Source organism: Solanum tuberosum, unplaced genomic scaffold (genome assembly GCF_000226075.1).
Source record: "Solanum tuberosum cultivar DM 1-3 516 R44 unplaced genomic scaffold, SolTub_3.0 scf00040, whole genome shotgun sequence".
Lineage (NCBI taxonomy): Eukaryota > Viridiplantae > Streptophyta > Magnoliopsida > Solanales > Solanaceae > Solanum > Solanum tuberosum.
The window spans coordinates 1,894,177-1,914,569 of NW_006238964.1; the positions used below are offsets into that span (position 1 = coordinate 1,894,177).

General features: G+C 32.1%; 4 protein-coding genes and 1 non-coding gene across 5 annotated transcripts; 3 read left to right on the forward strand and 2 right to left on the reverse strand.

Annotated features, from left to right (window-relative positions):
* Positions 1–1,167: 1,167 nt before the first annotated feature.
* LOC102579177 (flavonol synthase/flavanone 3-hydroxylase) lies at positions 1,168–3,848 on the forward strand. The gene is made up of 3 exons (XM_006342981.2): positions 1,168–2,044; positions 2,777–3,155; positions 3,490–3,848. The coding sequence occupies exons 1-3, from the start codon at positions 1,509–1,511 to the stop codon at positions 3,721–3,723; spliced, it is 1,149 nt and encodes a 382-aa protein (XP_006343043.1). The 5' UTR covers positions 1,168–1,508; the 3' UTR covers positions 3,724–3,848.
* A 48-nt stretch (positions 3,849–3,896) lies between these two features.
* LOC102579502 (protein STIG1) lies at positions 3,897–4,437 on the reverse strand. The gene has a single exon (XM_006342982.2). The coding sequence runs from the start codon at positions 4,422–4,424 to the stop codon at positions 3,981–3,983; it is 444 nt and encodes a 147-aa protein (XP_006343044.1). The 5' UTR covers positions 4,425–4,437; the 3' UTR covers positions 3,897–3,980.
* A 1,064-nt stretch (positions 4,438–5,501) lies between these two features.
* Positions 5,502–6,588, reverse strand: LOC102585896 (uncharacterized). The gene is made up of 2 exons (XM_006343083.2): positions 6,156–6,588; positions 5,502–5,813 (listed from the first exon to the last, which is right to left on the reverse strand). The coding sequence occupies exons 1-2, from the start codon at positions 6,453–6,455 to the stop codon at positions 5,721–5,723; spliced, it is 393 nt and encodes a 130-aa protein (XP_006343145.1). The 5' UTR covers positions 6,456–6,588; the 3' UTR covers positions 5,502–5,720.
* Positions 6,589–7,571: 983 nt separating this feature from the next.
* On the forward strand, positions 7,572–12,509 carry LOC102579829 (protein SAWADEE HOMEODOMAIN HOMOLOG 1). The gene is made up of 9 exons (XM_006342983.2): positions 7,572–7,754; positions 7,863–7,948; positions 8,011–8,056; positions 8,295–8,523; positions 9,255–9,327; positions 10,839–10,890; positions 11,488–11,631; positions 11,773–11,892; positions 11,980–12,509. The coding sequence occupies exons 1-9, from the start codon at positions 7,701–7,703 to the stop codon at positions 12,097–12,099; spliced, it is 924 nt and encodes a 307-aa protein (XP_006343045.1). The 5' UTR covers positions 7,572–7,700; the 3' UTR covers positions 12,100–12,509.
* Positions 12,510–12,966: 457 nt separating this feature from the next.
* On the forward strand, positions 12,967–13,039 carry TRNAK-CUU (transfer RNA lysine (anticodon CUU)). The gene has a single exon. It is a non-coding gene; the product is annotated as a tRNA-Lys (tRNA).
* The last annotated feature ends 7,354 nt before the right edge of the window (positions 13,040–20,393 follow it).

Genomic DNA, 20,393 nt, shown 5'->3' on the forward strand with positions numbered 1-20,393 from the left:
GTACTTATCATGGGAATACATAAACAAAAATATTTAAGTTAAATAAAATAAAAGTTTTATTTTAAAAAATGAATAACTAAAGCTCACAAAGAAATATTTAAAAAGTTTAAATAAAGTGAAGGGTAATTTTGTAAACAAACAACTTGTTCTTAAAATTTATCAATATATATTATTTTGAATATAACAAACCAAACACTCAATAAGAAATAATCTCAGGACAACTTATCCCATCATAATTAATCCCAACATAACTTATCCCATCATAACTCATATTCAAACCAAACGACCCCTTATAGTTAGCGGGCCCTTCCAAATATAATTGGGAATTCTACATATTTGACATCTTGGTAAGGGCTTTTGTTACCATATTTGTATTTTCATTAAGAATAGATTTATAAAAGTCATTGTTTTAAAAAAGTAAAGCTACAAAATTTATGACGTTAAAAGTGAAATTCATAATGTATCAAATCAAACTGAACATCTCGGAGTAATTATGAATTTGATGATAGGAAATTCATGAATGGTGCTTGAGAATTTTGAAAGTCTGGGCTTTTTATTTGGGTCATTCCTATTTGGCCCAGAGTGATGTCACAAGAAGACCTACGGTCTAGGGATGACAAATTAAGTCCATATAAACATGATCTGTCTGCTTAAGTTTAGGTTGGTCATTGACCAACACATTTATTAGTTCAGCCCAACATATTTTAGATAATTTAAAATTTAAGCTGACATGTGATTAAACATGACATGACATGAGTTCAACCTAATCGAGGACATGATCTTAGATGAGATCATATGGAGGACACATATCATGGTAGATGATTGGTTGGATAGTTGAGAACTATCTTGCTTATTCTTCCATGCTAGTAGTCGTATTATTACACCAAAAGTTTCTTATTATTTGATGTTACTATTAGTACTATTTAATGCATGTTGCACTTCGATTATGAAATTATTTTGTTGTAGTTATCGTTCTTTTTTAGTATGTCATGTCATGCTTTAGTATTTTGTTTTTTACTCGTCAACCACCAGCAACAAGCAAAATGATTTTGAACTGTTCAATTGGAATCATCATACTTATTTTTAACAAATCCATCTATTTGCTGTTACAAAGCAAATCTATAATTTCCATGAAGAATTCATAGATGTTCATGTCAATATCAACTGAATTTCTTTATTACTACTGTATCTAAATCCCAAGTATGAAAGACTCATGAAAAGGACACTCAAAGAACAAAATCAGTCCAGTTAATTTACAGCCCATAATGAAGAAAATTAGCAAAAGGCAATAGTAGTATTAAGGAAGAAGAGAAAGTATCATACCTGTAAAGCAGAGCTAATATATGAAAAAGCAGAGCATATTAAAAGCGAAGGGACATGCCGATTCTCCAATTGTATGCGACTTTTCGAACATTCTCATCATTGCTGCTTCCTCCTCTTTTTTTCCCCTTTTATAATTCTACTAGTCTTTTCGATAATATAACCAATCTGTTTAGATTCTAAAACATATGGCAGTTTCGCCAGAAACAATGCCGGATAATTCCTTCATCGATTTCCGTGCACCGCCGCCATCTCCGATCGCCTCAGGACGCCGATCCTGCGTTAGGAACGATGAAGTCCTCACGGAATTTCTGCAAAATTCGTTAAGAGTACCAGACCTCGTGCTACCTGATCGAGTATTCCCGAGGCAAAAATCAATTCACAATCCGTCGAAACTCGATTTTCAGTCATTAGCGTCCTTGAACAATGACGCAATCGCGAAAATTCTGGATTCAGTTGCGACGATTGGATGCTTTGAGGTTGTTAACCATGGAATTTCAGGGGATCTGATCAAATTAGTTTTGTCTGCCGGGGACGGAATCTTCGGGATTTCGCCGGATAGAAAGGAAAAATTGACAAGGTCATCGGAGAAGTTATATGGATTTGAGGAATTTCACGGAGAGGAGGAAAGAGAGACGAGTGAAGAGTTTGTTTGGTGCAGAGGAGATCAAAATTTCAACAAAGAAATGGAGGGAATTTGGCCTCTTGGATTTTCGAATTTCAGGTAATTAAATTCATCTATTTTGTCCCCTCTTTTAATTTGTTTTTAATTAATCTGCCCTTTGTAGTAAAGATTGATAATGTGAAATTTTATATTTCATATTTAGCGGTAATGTTTGTTAATTCTAGGATCTAATGATCAACCTCTAATGACCATATTGTTTCGATTCAATGGTTAATCCTTGCGTTTTGATCAATTTGATGTGATTTAATTATACTCTAATCAAATTGAATTTATTTATGTAATTTTTTTTGCATGTAACCAATGATTAAACCTTTAACTATATGGTGACACAATGATAATTCATATATTTATGCCAAATTCTTTGCCATGACTCATGAAGACGAGTTGAGAGAAAAAAAAATGTAAACAAAACTGTTGGTTTGAGAGGGACTATGGGGTCGTTTGGTTGATGGTTAGGAAAGTGTATATAAGCTTGCTCATAAGTCATATCTAATTTGACTCGCTCATTTGCCAACGTTATTAACATGTTTATTTGATGAAAATTTTGGCTCCGTCATTAGTAACATAACTTATAATCTCAAACTGAAATCATTGCAATAACGTGCTAGCTATTTTTTTTTTCTCTTTCATATAATTATTGCCCTTCATGATTCGCATGCGTGCTAAACGATGATGACTTTCAACGCGAGATATTCTAAATCATATTAGCTGATAATTCACCTTGTCAATCGAAAGTATCGTACTAATAAAATTGTTCAATTTCAATGACAGGGAAAATATGGAAAAACTTTTGGATGGCATGAAAGACATAGCTGGAAGAATCCTACAATTCCTACAGCAGAATACTCCTAAAAAATTAATCAATGAAAATATAGATGAAATGCAGGACGAAAATGGGGATTTGCCAGCAACCTCCATCTGTTATCTACACAAGCATAAAGGAAGTTTAAAAGGAGATGAAGAGTACATGATGAACACCTTACAATATGATGTGATTAGAATGTTGATAAGAGGATCTGAGTTTCCTCATGCATTGTGTTTGCATGTTAGCAATGGATGCTCAGAGTTTCATGTTTATTCTAAGAAAGGTTGGGTCTCTTTTCAGCCTGGTAAAGATTCACTTATCGTCACCATCGGAGATCTCTTACAGGTAATAAATTTCAATGTCTATGAGCATATATATCCTTCTAAGCAGAATGAACTTGTTGTCACGATCCACTGAGATTAAAAACTAATAAAATGTCACAAAATGATCCATTATGACGGCCATTATTGTGTTTAACTTTAGGCCTTTTGCTTTTAGTAGTATCTTTCTTTTCATATTTTACGAACATCATATTAACCACTTTGTTCTACCATCATTTTAGATTAAAAAAATGGAAAAGTTAATGATAACTATCATTCTTGGATTTGTAATATTTCACTTGAAGTCTTTAAGATTTATGTTTTTATTTTCTTTTCATTTTTTAATTTTAATGTTTTAGAGATGGAGTGGTGGACAATACAAGCATGTGGTAGGAAGGCCTGTTTATCAAGGTAAAACAGAGGATTGCGTATCCATGGCTTTACTAATTTCTCCCCCTAAGATCGTCGAAGATAACTCTACTAAGCATGAACATGAACAAGAGAAGACCATTTCAATTGGGCAACAAATTATTATCGCGATAGCATTTATTCTTATTTACAATTTCTTCATTTATATCTATAAGAAGCTTTGAAGAGTTGAAGATTTTCTATAATGTGTCTGATACAGAGCATTTCAGTTTGCCTTTTCATTTTTGTTGTTGTTAGATTGTACATGGTTTTCGGATATGTTTTGTCAAATATATGAGATTTAAGATTTTGATCATGCTATTATCTTTATTTAAATTTCTCTCATATAGATGTAACCAACTAGAAAACTTGAACAAGATGTAACATTTCACCCGGGGGACGGGGGAATTGGTTATTGCTAGAGATAGAGAAATACAGTTAATTAGGCATAGACACAAAGGCCAAATGAACAGTTCTGACCAGGAGAGCATACATTATAACACTTGCCACAATTTCCGTTGTCTTTCTTGATGTCCACACAGATCCCACCGCAACATCTTGTTCCAACGATACAGACGAGGCCACAGGAGCCACAGTTGAACCTGTTGGTGAACAAATCAACACAAAAGTAGTTGAAACAACATGTACGATGTTCTGATAATCTCTTGCAAGTTTTGCAGATCAAGTCATCGTCATTAGAATTATCTGTCCTCGTGTATTTTCCTAGCTGTCTGGGAGGAGGAAATACAACTTTTCGTGCAGAAAGAGCAACATTGGTGGAAGAGTTTGTAGTTGAATATCTATCGTTTGTCACAGATCCGGATATTATGATAATTGGTTTGCAAGAAAGAGCAAGGATGACGATGAGAAGGATGATAAAATCCATTATTGACTCTTGTGGTTTCTGCTGAACTGTTACTACAAGGTTTTATAAATAATAGAGTATGGCATAAGAACATAATGTCAAATACAAAAATCTAGGGTCCATGCACAAGAATCTGAAATAACATGGCTTGTTATGTGATAAGTCAAAGTTGCATAATGCACAAATATAAGCCCCTTAGTAGGTGAGGAACATGAATGGAGCTAGTTGATAAATGTCAAAACCTATGCAGTTCACTTTTTGAACTTGTTGGCACCAGGAGCTAGTGACAGATCTTGGAGCCCAAATTATAAGGAATTACTTGGAAGGTTGAACTTAAATCAAATGTGGACATCCATACAAGTTACAGTAGGTAAATGTTGATTTCTCAAATCTACATTGCTTTCACTCACCATCTGTTGTCACACAACTAAATGTTGCACAAGACTTTTTGATTGTTAATTGAAAAGATCACACCAAAACTGGAAAGTGAAAAGAAGAAAATGAAAGACATAGTTTAGTAGAACATGGTTGTGGCGAAATGAATTTTGCATCATTCTTACAATATGAACATGAAGAATCAGTTATACCAAGTGTAAAATCCTAATCGATCTAAAATTAGCAATATGGATCGTTTGAACTGATATCAGGAGATGGAATGATCTTACAAAGAATCTCAAAACATAACATTTTGATGCATCAATCCTTCCCATGTTTGACTACTCAGAATACATGATCGGGGTTAAAGTCTTCACAACTCTGGTCCTTGATAAGTTTTCGGAGTTGTTCTCACTGCTAGAGGACTCTTCCCATGTTTGAGATAGCCATCAGACATGATAAATTCATGTTGCATCACGAAAACTGGCAGACAGCCTCGTAATTCTTGATAAGATTGTGCTACTGAAATATCTCTACTTGCTATATCATACTATTGTATAAGCCTCTAGCTAGGTGAATCCAGCTGCTATCCCCTAATTGTTGGGATCATCATCTCCGTAATAATTCTCCACACGAAACTTGCTGGCCATATTACCATAATTTTCCTTTTGAGCATCTGGAAACGAGCTCAACTTGGGGTTTAGATACATTAATTCTACAACATAGACCAACTTGATCAATACTGTGATTCAGCAATTCTTATTCTTTTATCAAAATTACACAAACATACAAGTTAAAGAATGAAATAACACGATTACACACTACAAATCAAAAGCAGCAGCTTGACAAGGAAAATAAATAAATAAAGAATGTAGTTACTATTTCTTACCCATAGATGGAAGAATATAGTAAGAAGCCAACCTTGTTTTAACAGATCTTTACCTAATACTCTGCATCACTAATTAGACGTCTATGCCGATTGTAATGCTTCTCAATGAAGACCTTTGAAGCCCCTTGTACAGTTCTGCGCCATGTCTATGTATAAGAAGAAGAAAAAAGACAAGTGATTTAGAACAAATTTATCAGTATATCATAACAATTGCAGATTTGAAGCTATCTGATACAATCCGGAGATAACTAATCCCACCATAAGTTATCCCAACCAAACCTGGAATAAACTCATCCTAAAATTATGTGTTATCCTCGTAGCAAAGGAGCCCTAAATATGATGAAATTAGCTGACTCTGTTATTATTTTTGCTAGAATGCACTGACGAATTAATCTTTATTAAAGGCGTATTTGATAATTAAATCGATCAATCTGCTATGAAATTAGCGGAGCAAAAATAGCAAGTGATGAAGAATGAATTACTCTAACCTTCTCAATAGTACCAAAAAAGGATCTGTTGTTGAGATTCCTAGCCCTAAGCTTTGCTTTTACAATCAACGCCACGGATCTTTGAGAAACTGCGGGAGGTAACAGGGATTTCCTTTCGCCGAAAACATGATTAATAGTATCAACTTTGGTTTGTAGTGTTCTTTTCCTTCTTTTAGCTAATCTGAGCTCCTTTTTAACTTCTAATTCAGAATCCATCTCAGCAAACTTCCTCAGTAGCTGATCTGATGATGCCTTTGTAACATGCTGAACTTTACCACCATTTTCTTTTGCAGCTTCCATTGATGATTATGTGAATTGTGAAGAATAGAGAAGAAGAAATTAATAATAACTCAAAAAACAAAAGGAAACAGAGAGAGAGAGATATGTTAATTGTGAATTGTGGAAGACGACGAGTTTGTCTCAACAACGGTTACTATGTGCCTTAATATGCGCCAAGAGTCGACCGTTGGACAATAATTTATATCTTTATTAAAATTAAAGTGATTTTTTTCCTAACATTGAAGAAAAAAACCCTCTAGTTATTTAAAAGTGTCAAAAACAGCTCATTAATTATACTATAGAGTCACATATGCTCCAACCGTTATTAAAGTGGGCAAAAGTGCCCATGTTTTGAAAGGAATCTCTAAATCAAATAAAAATGCATTAGGATATTTGTAATTGAGATTTATGTATTATTTAGTTTAGTGGGTTGGGTTGAGTCCAATTTAAAAATAGAGGCATATTTGACCTTATAGTATACTTAGGATAAATTTAGCTAAAACACAAAGTGAAGAGATATATTTATGACCTTTTTCACTGCTTCATACAAGAAAATATCTTATATAAAATGAGTAAGTAAATTTAATTGGAAAAAAAAAATGTCACGTAGGCATATATAGGAAATTTTAGGTGGAATATGAGAAATTAACATTGTAGGATGATTATGATCTTTTTTAAAGTGTAAAGAACATATCTAATCCTAAAAGAATATATTTAAAAAGTATAACAAATAACAAATACTACATAATTTATTTGTTGGAGAATATAATCCTTTCCCCCATTATATGATGTTATTTATTAGAATTTTCTTAAGAGATCTCTTTTCTTAAATCATAATCTTTTTGGCCATCTATTTCTTCCAATTTAGAGACCATTTTGCCCATCTTTTTAAAAAGTTACATAAATAATAATAAAAAAATATAAGTAAATATAATATTTTAAAATTAAGAAGTGATTTTCAATTTTAAAAGGGATCTCAAAATTTATTTGTTACCCAATTTTGCCCATTTCAGTTTAGTTTCGTTTGGAGTACTTGTGTTGCATGACTCGCTCCACCAATTATCGTCATCATACACACACGTGTCAACTATCTATTGGATTACCACGTACACTAAACACTCACCTCGACTCAGAGGATCTAACTTTTTTTCCCAAACAAAGTCACAACTCTGCTTCTCTCTCAGGCAGACAGCAGCACAAAATCCCACAAAAACACTCTCTCTCTCTCTTCTCTTATTCTGTGTTTGGTTTACACAGAAAAAAAAAATGGATGACTTGATGGAAACAGATGAAGAATTAATGGATTTCACCTTAGCTGAGGTAAATTTCAATTCACTTTCTTGATTAAATTATTTCATGTCTTTTGGATTAAATTAAATTACCAAATGTGGATTAATTTTCTGAGGATTTTCAGTTTTCTGTCAACAGGCTATGGAAATGACCACTTTCTTTAAAGGATTGAAAGGAAAATCAATCAGTCAAGAGTTGTGTCAAGAATTTGCTACCAAGTTTAGGTAAGAAAATAATTGGATTAAATTGTCTTTTATTTCTTGTTGCTAATTGTTAATTCTTGCAGTTCTTCGCCATTTCGTACTGGAAAATCTTTAATAAAAGGGGAACAGGTTTATCTCTAAACTTTGTCAATATTTTCTGTTTTTATTGCATTCTTTGGTAGTCCCTCCGTTTCAATTTGTTTGTCTGGTTTTGACTTGGCTTTAAGTATAGAAAGTAAAGGATACTTTTTGAATTGTGTGATCTTAAACTAAAGATATGTAGCATGTGGAAAGTTGAAATTAAAGAGTTGTCAAGAAAGAAAGAGACATTCTTACAAATTTTCATTATGTTTTTGTTATGTCAAAGGTGCAAAGTTGGTTTCTTGATAAGAAAAAACCAAAAGCAGCTGAAGTCCCTGTTGATGATTATGTAGAACATGTTGATGATTATGAAGAACCTGTTGTTCCTAAACGACGAGGAAGAAAACCAAAATCTAAAAACACAAGTTCATCTCTGGTGGTCTACAAAAAATACGATGCTTGTGGTTACACAAGACTCCCAGAATGTGCATATGACATGCCTCAGAGGCCCAGAGGTTACTAATTTCTCACTGGCCTGTATTACTGTAGTGAATTGAGACTGCATTTTTGAGCTATGGTTATTCATGGTCCACATGTATGATTTTGTCCTCACTAAGGGATTAGACGTAGTTTATTCGTATCGATGTATGAATCACATCAATTTTCTTTTGAGTAGCTGAAATATAGATAACTATGAAAAAAGAAGAATTAGATATAAAGAACCTTTATGTAACTAACACACATAATCACCAGTTTATAGTGAAGATGAGCCACCGGTATCTTCTTTTCCTGTTTATCTGTTTTAATCTGCTATTTCGTTGAAATTTTCTCTTCTTATGAGTTTGACAAAAAGTTTCATTCAAATGTGCCGACATGAAATACTTTGCTGTTGCCTGTAGTCTTACAAATTTAGTCTTATCGAATTGCTTTTGTTCCCAAGATACACCAGTTTAATTTAAACAGTTGCTAGCATCTTGGTGAAACCAGGAGACAATTTACGTAATGCATATCCTGTGGTTTTAAGACATTTTACTTGATTTTATCTGTTTTCTCACTTATCATGGTTGAACATAGAGAGTACTTGCTACAGTATCGTATTATGATATGCATGAGTGCAATGTCATAAGAAAAATGATGTATTGTATTAATGATAAACAGACTCGTATTTTAAATAGAGTGCCTTGAACTTTGTAACTACTTGGTTGCTGTTACTGTCAATCTCAGACCAATGTGCATTCTATTGTAGTTTCTGCAGCAGAGATGGCCAAAGAACTCACAGGGTTGGCTTTTGAAGCTCTGTCAGCAAAGGATTTAGCTTGGTGAGTATTTGATATGTAGCTATAGCGTTCTCTATACGACAGATAGTGCTTTATTTTGCTGAGATTCCACGTGTTTAGACCTAATCTATTTCTCCTCATAGATCACAGCCTTGTAGTTTCTGATTTTGTCTCAATACTATTGGTCTTCAGTTTTGTTACCAGATATGGAAGAAGAATCGCTGCTAGTGGCCCTTTAGGTTGGAAAAATAATAATTAACGAATGACATAATTTGCATTTCTTATATACTTAGCAAACCTGCATCTTAGATTGCCAGAGGTGATAAAATGTCATGATGAAACATCAGATCTCTTGTAGTTAATTTGTGCTGGTAAAAGCAACTTATGGATATCCGAGTTCAGCAGCTTGGGAGTGGAGTTTAAGAAGTTGAAGCTAGTAAAGATGTATTAAGGCATTCTCAGGAACATAACAATGATAGGAAGCATAAGAGCTACTAATAAGTGAAAAACTATCACCTCATCAGAGAACTGATCTATCATTTTCTCTCAACTTTTACCATGAAATGTCGAAGAAAAATGAACATACCATACTGTAGAGGCAAGTCTTTCATACCTCGGATTGAAAGGCAAAAGTTGGCAATATTCAGTGGCTGAATGGTTCAGGCATTAACAGGATGAGTTGGTGCTAGTCATAGCAACTCTTTGTCCTGAGCATAGAATTCTACCGAAAATATGAATGTCGTAAAGGACTAAAGGTCAACGGAATCCTGTGTGACAAAACTCCTTTCTCAATAGTAATACTAGATTTTTATATCCAATGCTTCCTTGTTTAGGCAAAAGGAACCAGCTTGAGTTGCTTGTATGCTTTCTGAACTCTACTCACCAAGAATTATGTTCCCATATCTATGTATGAATTCGATAAGATACTAGCTCATCCTCAAAAAACTATGCTGCAGATCTAGAATTATATACTGAGATGTTATAAAGAGAGATCACTCCGTTGCTTAAAGTCATGAAGCACTTCGGAAGCAAGCGTTCATTGCTTCTCATCAGTGAAGCGAAGCAACTTCAAAGAAGTTTGCGCTTCAGACATTGAGGCACAAAACATTCCTCTCTCAATACTCTTCAGCCTTTTCTTACTTTCTTCTTTCTGTTCTTTCATTTGCAAAAACTCTTCGTATATGACTTCTGTTTCGCTGCTTCTTTGTTGGTCTCTTTTATTCAAAATGACTTTTGCTTCTCCTTATCTCTGTGCAAGCCTTGTCTGCTTTTGAACTTTTTTCTGCGACTATCATTTGCTGTCAACTATTCTTTTTCTCCTTCTCTTGTCTGTTTCTATCTCGTCCCAATTCTCCTACTCTAGATTATGGACTGACCTTTAGGAAAACAAAGAACCACTCTTGCGAATAAAGTTAAGTTTTAATGAAGTCCTAACGTAATTAATATGAAATTAAATGTTGCGAAGTGTGTTATGCTCTCTCAGGCTCTTACTGCTGCGGCAAAATTGATATTGACCCAGTCTGACCAAGTAGCCGTTTCTCTGGCTTTTGCAGGTATGATGTGGCCTCATTTCTCAACTTCAGAGTTCTTTACACGGGCGAGCTTGTAAGATGTTTGTTCTCTCTGATCCTTTATCTGGTTTTCCTATTTGTATTGACATTTTAAACTAGAATATGCCCTTTGGTTCTTGTTTACCTAGAAGTCATAGGCGGAGATAGGTAAGGTCAAGGGGGTTTATCGATGAAACTTTATACTGTTTATACATGGTTAAAATGATTTTTTTATGTATATATAGTAGATGTTGAACTTTCTTTGGCTTCTTCGTGTGTGTACTTTTCATATTTTCAGCCCCGGAAGTAAAAAACCTGGCTCCGGCTCTGCTGGAAGTTATAGTAATCTAGTGATCACGGTGTATGTGAGAGATTTAAGATATATCCTTGACCCCACTGTTAAGTAGGAAAAGTCTAATAGTGCCAGGAATCCTCCCCTAGGTTTTATATGATAGAAATGCATTGATAACTGATTTTGAAATGTAGATGATGGACTCACTTGTCACTCTTTTAAGTCGAAATGCATTTTACTTGAACAGTATATGTGGTTGAATGAGCTCCATATTATGGTGCAGCAATCAGCGTCATATCCGCTGAACTTTACATTGGACAAAGATTTGTTCTGAAATATATGAAGTATTTCATTTTGCAGGAAGTTCGTGTAAGATTTGCTGGCTTTGGTAATGAAGAAGATGAATGGGTGAATGTTAAAAGGGGAGTACGTGAACGTTCTGTTCCCTTAGAGCCCTCAGAATGTGTCAAGCTGAGCGTCGGAGATCCTGTGATGTGCTTCAGGGTATCATTTCATCTTGCCAACTTTTGTTAAGAATAATACTCCTCGGTTCTTAAAAACCACCATAGATTTCACGAAATATGTCCTTTCATTTCTCCAAGTCTTGTTATGCTCATTTTGTAATTGTATGTTCCAAATTCACAGGAAGATGAATATCTCGCAGTATATGGTGACTCAGAGGTTGTGGAGATCCAAAGGAATCTACATGATAATACAAGATGCACGTGCATCTTTGTCGTCCGCTATGACTTAGATAAGGCTGAGGTAAATCATTGAAACATGGCATGTAGTGGTAGTATATTGATGTCAATACTCAATACTAATAATTTCATTGTTATTGTTCTGATGCAGGAGAAAATTACACTCGACAAGATGTGTTGCAGACCAAACTTCACCTATAACAAGAACAACAACAACGACAACACACCGAGTGAAATTCCACTAGTGGAGTCTGAGGAGGATAGGATGTAGTAAATTCGTGTCAATGAGCTTCAGATGCCAGATGGTTAAACAAAGAAAGTACACCTTAGTCACTAATCATCCAAACTTGGGATAGCAGGATAAAGTGTTCAAAACTCTACTCGTGTATTACGCTGAATTGTGTGTCTTGTACAAGTTTCATGAATACAATGGTGAATAACTGTAACTCGATGGTTGGTAGAATCTTGAACAGTGATAAACTCACTGGGCCAGCACATCCGGGGCGTTGTGCTGGAATTTTGGATGTTGGAAGCAATGTAATATTTAGCATTCCCTTTGCTTGTTCTTCTTTTCTGCCCACTTTTCTATCTTGCCTTTGTCTGTCGGAAACAACTTCTCTACCTCACAAAGGTAGGGGTAAGGTGTATGTATATGATATATCCCACCCTTTCCACACCTCACTTGTGAATTGCACTAGGTATGTAGTTGTTCTATATTGCCTCTTTGCTGATTACAGATTGAATGGTTTATTAGACCACAATCTAGAGTTGTAATCTTAAAATTGGTCTTAAGATGATTTTGAATGGTAGTATTTGATATGTGAGGTTTTATATAGTCCATCCCAACTTACTTGATATTGAAGCATAGTTTGTTGTTGTAGAATCACTGAACTTATAGCTGGATACCAGAAAATAAATGGCTTATCACTTAAAAATGATTAGAGTAATGCTTAAAGCAAGTTAAATCAAAAGATATTGAGTAGTATTTAGAACATTTCATCGAGCAAATACCAGTCCCTCTCGCAGCTTGTTGAATATAAATAGATGCTGATAAATAAATAAATAGAGAATGATACTTGTGTCTCACAAGCTTTGATGGACTGGCTAAATAATTAATTTTAACAAACTTACACAACAAGCCCGTCTAGCTCAGTTGGTAGAGCGCAAGGCTCTTAACCTTGTGGTCGTGGGTTCGAGCCCCACGGTGGGCGTTTCATTTTTTATTTTTTTTAATCACTTTTGGCCGTTTCATTTTATTTTTTTTATCAATTTTAAGATTGCACTAGGTATTTATCAATTAATGAGATTCAAATCTTTATAAGTTGTTGTGTAAAGATATTTTTGTTCAAATTTTATTTTCACAAGGAATGGACAATGAAGTTAAATGCATAAATGTACATTTAAATTCATATCAAACTGAACAAATAAAGACACGTGTTTTACGTGGCATAATACACGTAGGACTTCATTTAGGATGCAAAGTGTCACGTAGAACGCATATGTCTACTTGTTCAACTTTATAGAAGTTTAATTAGCTACTTATGACATCCAAAATTAATGAATATAAATGTGAGGTAAGTTAGAGGGTATAATGTCTAAAAGCTCAGGCTCGAAAACTGGATTCCACCTAATTTTTGCTCAAAGGTGAAAGGACTGCTAAATGGTTTAGCAGAATCTTGTGAATCCGACATCAATTATCATTGTTGTTTCATTTCTAGTTTAACTTTACCTATATTTAGAAATTGACACTACATTATTGGCTCTCAACTTTTAATATAATGTTGGTTTCCATCTATTTTTTATGTGCAACTATAATAGTGTTTATGAGAAAAAAGGAAAAATCATCAAACAAAAAGATTGATATTTGATAAAAGAAAAGTGATTGGGGACCTATTACAGCTCTCCTTAGCTAGCGCCAAATCATAGAGGAGGAATTCGACTTCATAAAAATAAGTAAAGCAGAAAAAGATAACAACAATAACTTCACTTGTGGTGAGCAATGAGCGGAGCCATCTTAGGTGAAGGATGGTCAAGTACTTAATATTTGCCGAAAATTATGTAAGGTATTAGGTATAGAGGTTAAATATGTTATTATGGTGACTGTATATTGAATTTTACACATTTTAACATAACTAAGAAGAAAATTTACATATTCTTCACCAAATTTCTGATCCATGAAAGTGGGCTATACAAATTTGCATTGACCATTTCTTCGTAATTTAAGCTCAACTGGTGTCATCAATATCATTCATCATACAAAATAATTAAAAATAGGGTGAAAATTATTTACGTCTCCCAACTTTACTTTAAAAGTCAAATTTCTACGACAATTTTCAATCCCCACTTATATCAATTAATATTTTTAAATAATTTTATTTTACTCTTATATTATCAACCTTTATTATGATATATTTCTTTAAAAAAAACTATGTAATATACAAATTTAGAATAAAGTAAAAAAAACATATCTAAAATAGCAATAGATTCAAAGCACGCATAAAAAACAAAAATGAGAAATTGCATATTCAATCGTGCAAAAGGATATATAACGATTCCTTAATACATTATACCTTATCTAAGTTGGATAATAACTGTATAAGAAGATAAGGATGAAGACATGTATAAATTCTCATTCATATAATTAAAAGGTATGGTCCTTTATAGATTTATTATCATCTTCATATTCATATATCCTAAGAGTTCATAATACATTGCTAAATAATTGTTGAGTGACACGTCCCTTTAGCTAGCTCACTTTATACAAAAGGTGCTCTAATTATGTTGATGTTTCAGCTTTATTGAATTGCTATACTTCTTTTTCCTTATATATAGGCATCGATATATGGCATAATACTATTTAGTATATACCTTCCTTAACAATGGTGTTAGTGGCCGTTTGGTTGGTGGAATATGAGATTTAGTCACCACATAAAACTCCTTAATATAATATAATATGGTTGATGTTTTTGAATATTCTTTTTGTTTTAATTTATGTGGCATCGTTTGACTTGACTTAATTTTAAAAAGAAAAGGACATTTTTGAAATTTATGGTATAAAACAAATCATGAATATTTGTATGCTTATAAATCATTTCATCATTTTATTAAGGGTTGAGGGGGAATTTCGAAGTAATGTTTTTTTAGTTATAGAAAGGTAAAAATTTATATTTCTTTTTGAGACAGACTAAAAAAAAAGTGTTGAATGGAGATATAGAGAGTAATGTATATACATAAGTTATTTATATAAAAAGGAAAGAGTGTCACCTAAAAGACTCCCTCGTTCTCTTCAAATTTATTTTATTTGTCTTAAAAATATCAAATAAAACTTAATTCTACATTATAATTATCACATAATTTGTCTTCCAACCAAATAGGCTCACTTTTTTTTTTAACTCCTCCAGGAGTTCCCCATCATTTTTACTTTCTTGGTGACTCGAATTCACAATTTTCAGATTGGAAATGAGGGTGCTTATCATCCGAGCAACTCCTTCACATCACGTGAGGGGTGTTACTTTTAGATTGAAAGTGAAGAGTGTTACTAATAGTATTTTATTTTTATGCCCCCACAACAACAAAAACAATATGATCTTATTTTAGTAAATACTTATGCTACATTTTTTTATGTTTTTAAATTTGAGAAATGGATAAATTAGTAAATAGAGGGGTTGCTTTTTGTTTTTGTTTTTTTGTATGTACGGAAACATGAGTTGTAAAAAAAAAAGGAAGAGATTTGATTAGTGCAATATGAGGAGTTCAATAATTGAGCACCACTTCCCAGTCTGCCCTTTTCTTTCTTTTTGGAATTTGCTTTTAGGTTTTAATATTTTCCAATTACAATGTCTGATATATTTTATTTTTAAAAAAAAAAAACTATTCTAATACCCAAACAAAAACTTTGTACGCCACAATCCACACAAATGAGCATACGTGCGGAAAATAATAATAAACTAAGCTACCATTTATTAACGGAAAAGGGTAAAAAAAAATCTTCTTTAACGTATTAAAAATGACTTTTAATTTAAGATTTCAGACACGAGCCATGAATATGAAATTATTTTTGGTACAGAGCATTTGATTATGAAACAAGGATTCGAAATTAGACAGCCTCAATATAAATATATCTTATGAAAACAAAAAAAAATGTTGAGAAAGCGATTAATTGGGTTATTTCTACCCAATTGATCACGAAAAGATGTAAAATAGATTATTCAATGCAATTATTGGCAACATGTATTCAGGTAATTAATGTGTTCTTCAATTATCAAATCCCTTTTTTCAAGTTGATATAATTAGACTGTTGATTGTAAATTAAAAAAAAAACGTCTTTTGACTTTTGTGTTGTCATGTAAGAGCATAAATTGAATGGGTCACAATAGAAAACCTAGTTTGTTTGTTTTTGTTTTAAGACCACAACTTGTCAACTTTACGAAATGTGGTGGGTAGTTGTGGGCAAGTCTTAGCAATAAAATCAAAAAGCTTTAGGTAGTGTAACTTTCACTAAAGCCACCTTCCCTACCTTGATCGTATAATTATATTCACTCTTTTATGACAATTTTAATTTTAGTTTTATATCCTCCGTTCACTTTTAATTGCCATGATTTTTCTTTTTAGAGTCAAACTGTAAGAATTTTGACTAACATTCGATATATTTTTTCATCATATTGATATGCAAAAATTTGCAATTTATAGTACATTTCGTATAGTTTTTGAATATCTAATATTTTGTTTAAAATATCAAATAAATGTAATCTAATTTAACTTTGAAAATTAGTCAAACTGATTTTCGAAAAGCACAACATGACAAATAAAAGTGGACAGGGGGAGTATGTCTTTTCCGGAAAAAAAAGAAGTCTTTTTTTACATATCAAACATCTGAAAATAACACGCAAGATATTTGAAAGACATAATACATAAACATGACCTTTAACTTGGCGTCCGCTCATGACTACTATGATCTTTAACTTTGGGTGTGCATAAGTAGACACTTAAACTTGTATAAAATTGAACAAATAGATACATTCGTCCTACATGGTACACAATTTCATGTCCTACGTGTATTAGGCAATGTAGGACACATGTGTCTACTTATTCAATTTTATACAAGTTTAAGTATTTTGTGCACAGTCAAAATTGAAGGACATAATTGTCTGTTAAAGTTAAGTTAAAAGTCATGTTTATGTATTATGCCTATTTGAAAATATCATTTTCTTTTGCTCAAAAACCATTTCATTTGTGTAGCAGTGTAGGTTTTGTGGTAATACACATTTATAAAAAAAAAAAAGTCAATTAATTACCCACATATATACCAGCTGAAATTAGTGGGTACATCTGCACCTGCCCTTAAATATTGTTTTTGTCCTTGAATGTTTTTTTTTTCAATTTGGGGAAATTTGAAAAAAAGTCAATATCATGCACCTTGTTTTCTTGAAAAAAATAGCATGCATGCCATGCATCTTCTTTTATTTCACTATCATGCCCATCTCAATTGGTGTTCCGCTTTTTATATTTATAGGAGGAATAAATATCTCTATTTGGAAATAGGTTCTTTTCTTCTGTTTCATTTTACTTGGTCTGATTTAATACACTAATCCTTAAAAACTTTTATTTAAATTGTATGTGTAACTAAATTAACTTTATCGGCGATATTTTGAACTCTAAATTTGATTATTACTCTTTCATATAGTTATTTAATATTAAGGTTAGCTAATATGTGAAAAAAAAAATATTTACTTATTAAAATAGAAAAGTAAATATAAAAATTCATTTTACTATAAATTAAAGATGAAGTAAAATGAAATAGAGAAAAAATTTATATTGTTTATTATTTTGGCCAATTAGCTATTCCTTTATTGGATGCCCATCTCAGTAAGTATTAATTTCTAGTGTTACTTTAAAGAGAAAAGAAATAAAGTCACCATTGGAGTTGTCCCGAATTTTCAAAAAGATATTTTAATTTTGTGGGTGTCCTATTACCTCATTGAACAACTTCACAATAGTATGTATATCCCATTTTTCACCAAATACCACTTATACAAAAATATCTATAAGTCACGCATTAATAGTCACTTGACAAGTGTTAAAAGTAATTTTTAATTATTTTTATTTGATTTCTTTGCTTTTCTTTTTCTTTTTCTTTTTCTTTTTCTTTTTCTCTTTCTTCTTCGCCTCAACCTCTTCTTCTACCATTCCTTTCGTGGCGATGAACAGTCGCCAAACCCGTTGTGGAGGGATGGAATTTTTCGGCAGCATTACTAATTATTTGTCAAACTATCACAAATTAATTTATTTATGAAAATAAATATCGTCAAATAATTAAAATTTAAATACTCAAAATATCACTAAGTCAAAATCTGACATTTAAATCACCTCCTTCTCCAACTTCTTATTCCCAAATAGAGTTTTCCATAGTTTCACTATTCCCAAATCCCAAACTTGATTTGTAGGAGGAATAAAATCACTAAACTAATTTGTTATTCAAAAAAAATAAGAATGAACACAATAACATTAGTTTTAAAAAAATAATGACCAGAAAGGAAAAAGATCAAAAGATTTTTTTTTGTAGAAAGACATAGATGCCCAAGAAATATGGGTAAGCTAATGATGATACGGAAGATGAGAAAAAAGATTTGAAAATTAAAAACTATTCCTAATAAAGCTTAAAAAAATTAATACATAGGTTTTTATATTTTTTTTCAAAATAAGTCAAATTGGGAGTGCCATATGACAATTTTACGTTGGTCTGAAGCTGTATGAACAGTCCTTCACGCGCCCATATTTTGTGACAACACGAGTGGTGTTAAATTTAGTCAAAAGGGTATATTTATTGTGGATTTAGATGGTTTCGTGGGTAATAGGACACCCACAAAGTTAAAGTATCTTTTTGAAAATTCGAAACAACTTCAGTGGTGACTTTATGTCTTTTCTCTACTTTAAAAGTTATACTCTTTGTTTAAAAAAGAATGACCTACTGCTTGAAAAAAATTATTTTAAAATGAATATCTCTTTTTCTTTTCTGAAAACACTTTAATTTTAACTCTTCACCTGCAATGTTTAAGACCAAACAAGTTTAAAAGGCATTTTGATACATTTGACATAACTTTAATTTAGGGTTACAAGATTGAAAAAATATATTTATTTTCTTAAACTCCGTATTAAGTTAAGGTAGATCATTTTTCTTTTATACGGAGGTAGTAGTTTACTTTATTTGTTAAACTTTGATTAATAATTTTGCTTAATTAGTCTCACAGTGAAAAGTTGAAGAATGACAAAAGCGTACCCTAATCATTACGTTAATAAATTTTGCACATTCAATATGTTTTAAATAAGTTACATATATATATTTTATGTAGAGGTTATCATTGGTTTTGTGGCCTTATTTGATAACTTCGCCTTTAAGATATAAATTTAAAAATATAAAATGTGTTGCTGGTTTTGAATTATTTTCAGAGAATTCCAATTATTAACACGATAAGAAATGTCAAAGTTTTGAATGAGTAAACGAAACGTATTACAACTTTAATTTATAAGTTACTAAATTGACATAACACAAAGAAATTTAATACTATAGGGTGTCCACTTGCCTTTATAAAAAAATTTAAAAAATTTAACCATGGGGTCAATGATTAAAACCCTTTTGACATGATTGAAATATGTTGTTGGAGTTTATCCAATTTAATTAATTCTGTCATTCTCTTTATAATTAATCGTAGTGTTTAAGGAACATTATTAGACAAGTGTCCACGTAAAGAAATTAAATCACATAATCAATCGAAATTTCTGACTTTATATTTGTTATTTGGCACTTTTCATGATAAATAGAATGTGATAAGTATTTTGAGATTTAAAAAAATCTTTAAGATTTACACGTGGATCCTTCGAAAGATGAAAAATGTTAAAGCTTGTATTTCTTCTATCTTTTCAAAATTGCGTTGCGTTCCGGCCACTGTTTTTTCTTCCTTTCTGGAACACTTTTTCCAAATTCAACCAAAAACTTAAAATACTTTCGTCAATTCAACTATTAATCTTTTGACTTATCACAATTGATGAGGTCATTATGAACAAATTTACTGTGGAATATATAAAATGATGATTGAAGAGTAGGTGCATTAACGTGTCAAATGCACAAATTGATCAATATAACAATCGTAAAAATGATTTCCTATACTCCCTTATAAATTAACATATTATTTTTCAAATTAAAAGTGAATATATTTTATAAAGAAAAACATAAAATTGAAAAAATATATATTTATAAAGAATCACCAAAATCAATTAACTCTATAACTGCCAACTAAGAACATAACAATCGCCAACGTACCATTAGTTAAATACTCAAATTAATTAAAAGAATAAGTCAATTTTGTGACAATCAATTATTATTTGGGCATACGACCAAAAACACAAATTCAAGTACACTTAAAGTTGGACTGGTGGAAATTAGTCCAGGTGATTAATGAAACTTATTAATTGTTGGGTTTAGCAAGGTATGAATGGGAAATAGTGAATGGGAAATGAAAAGAGAAAATGGAAAGTGGAAGAACCAATGAAAATGGGGGAACCAATTTT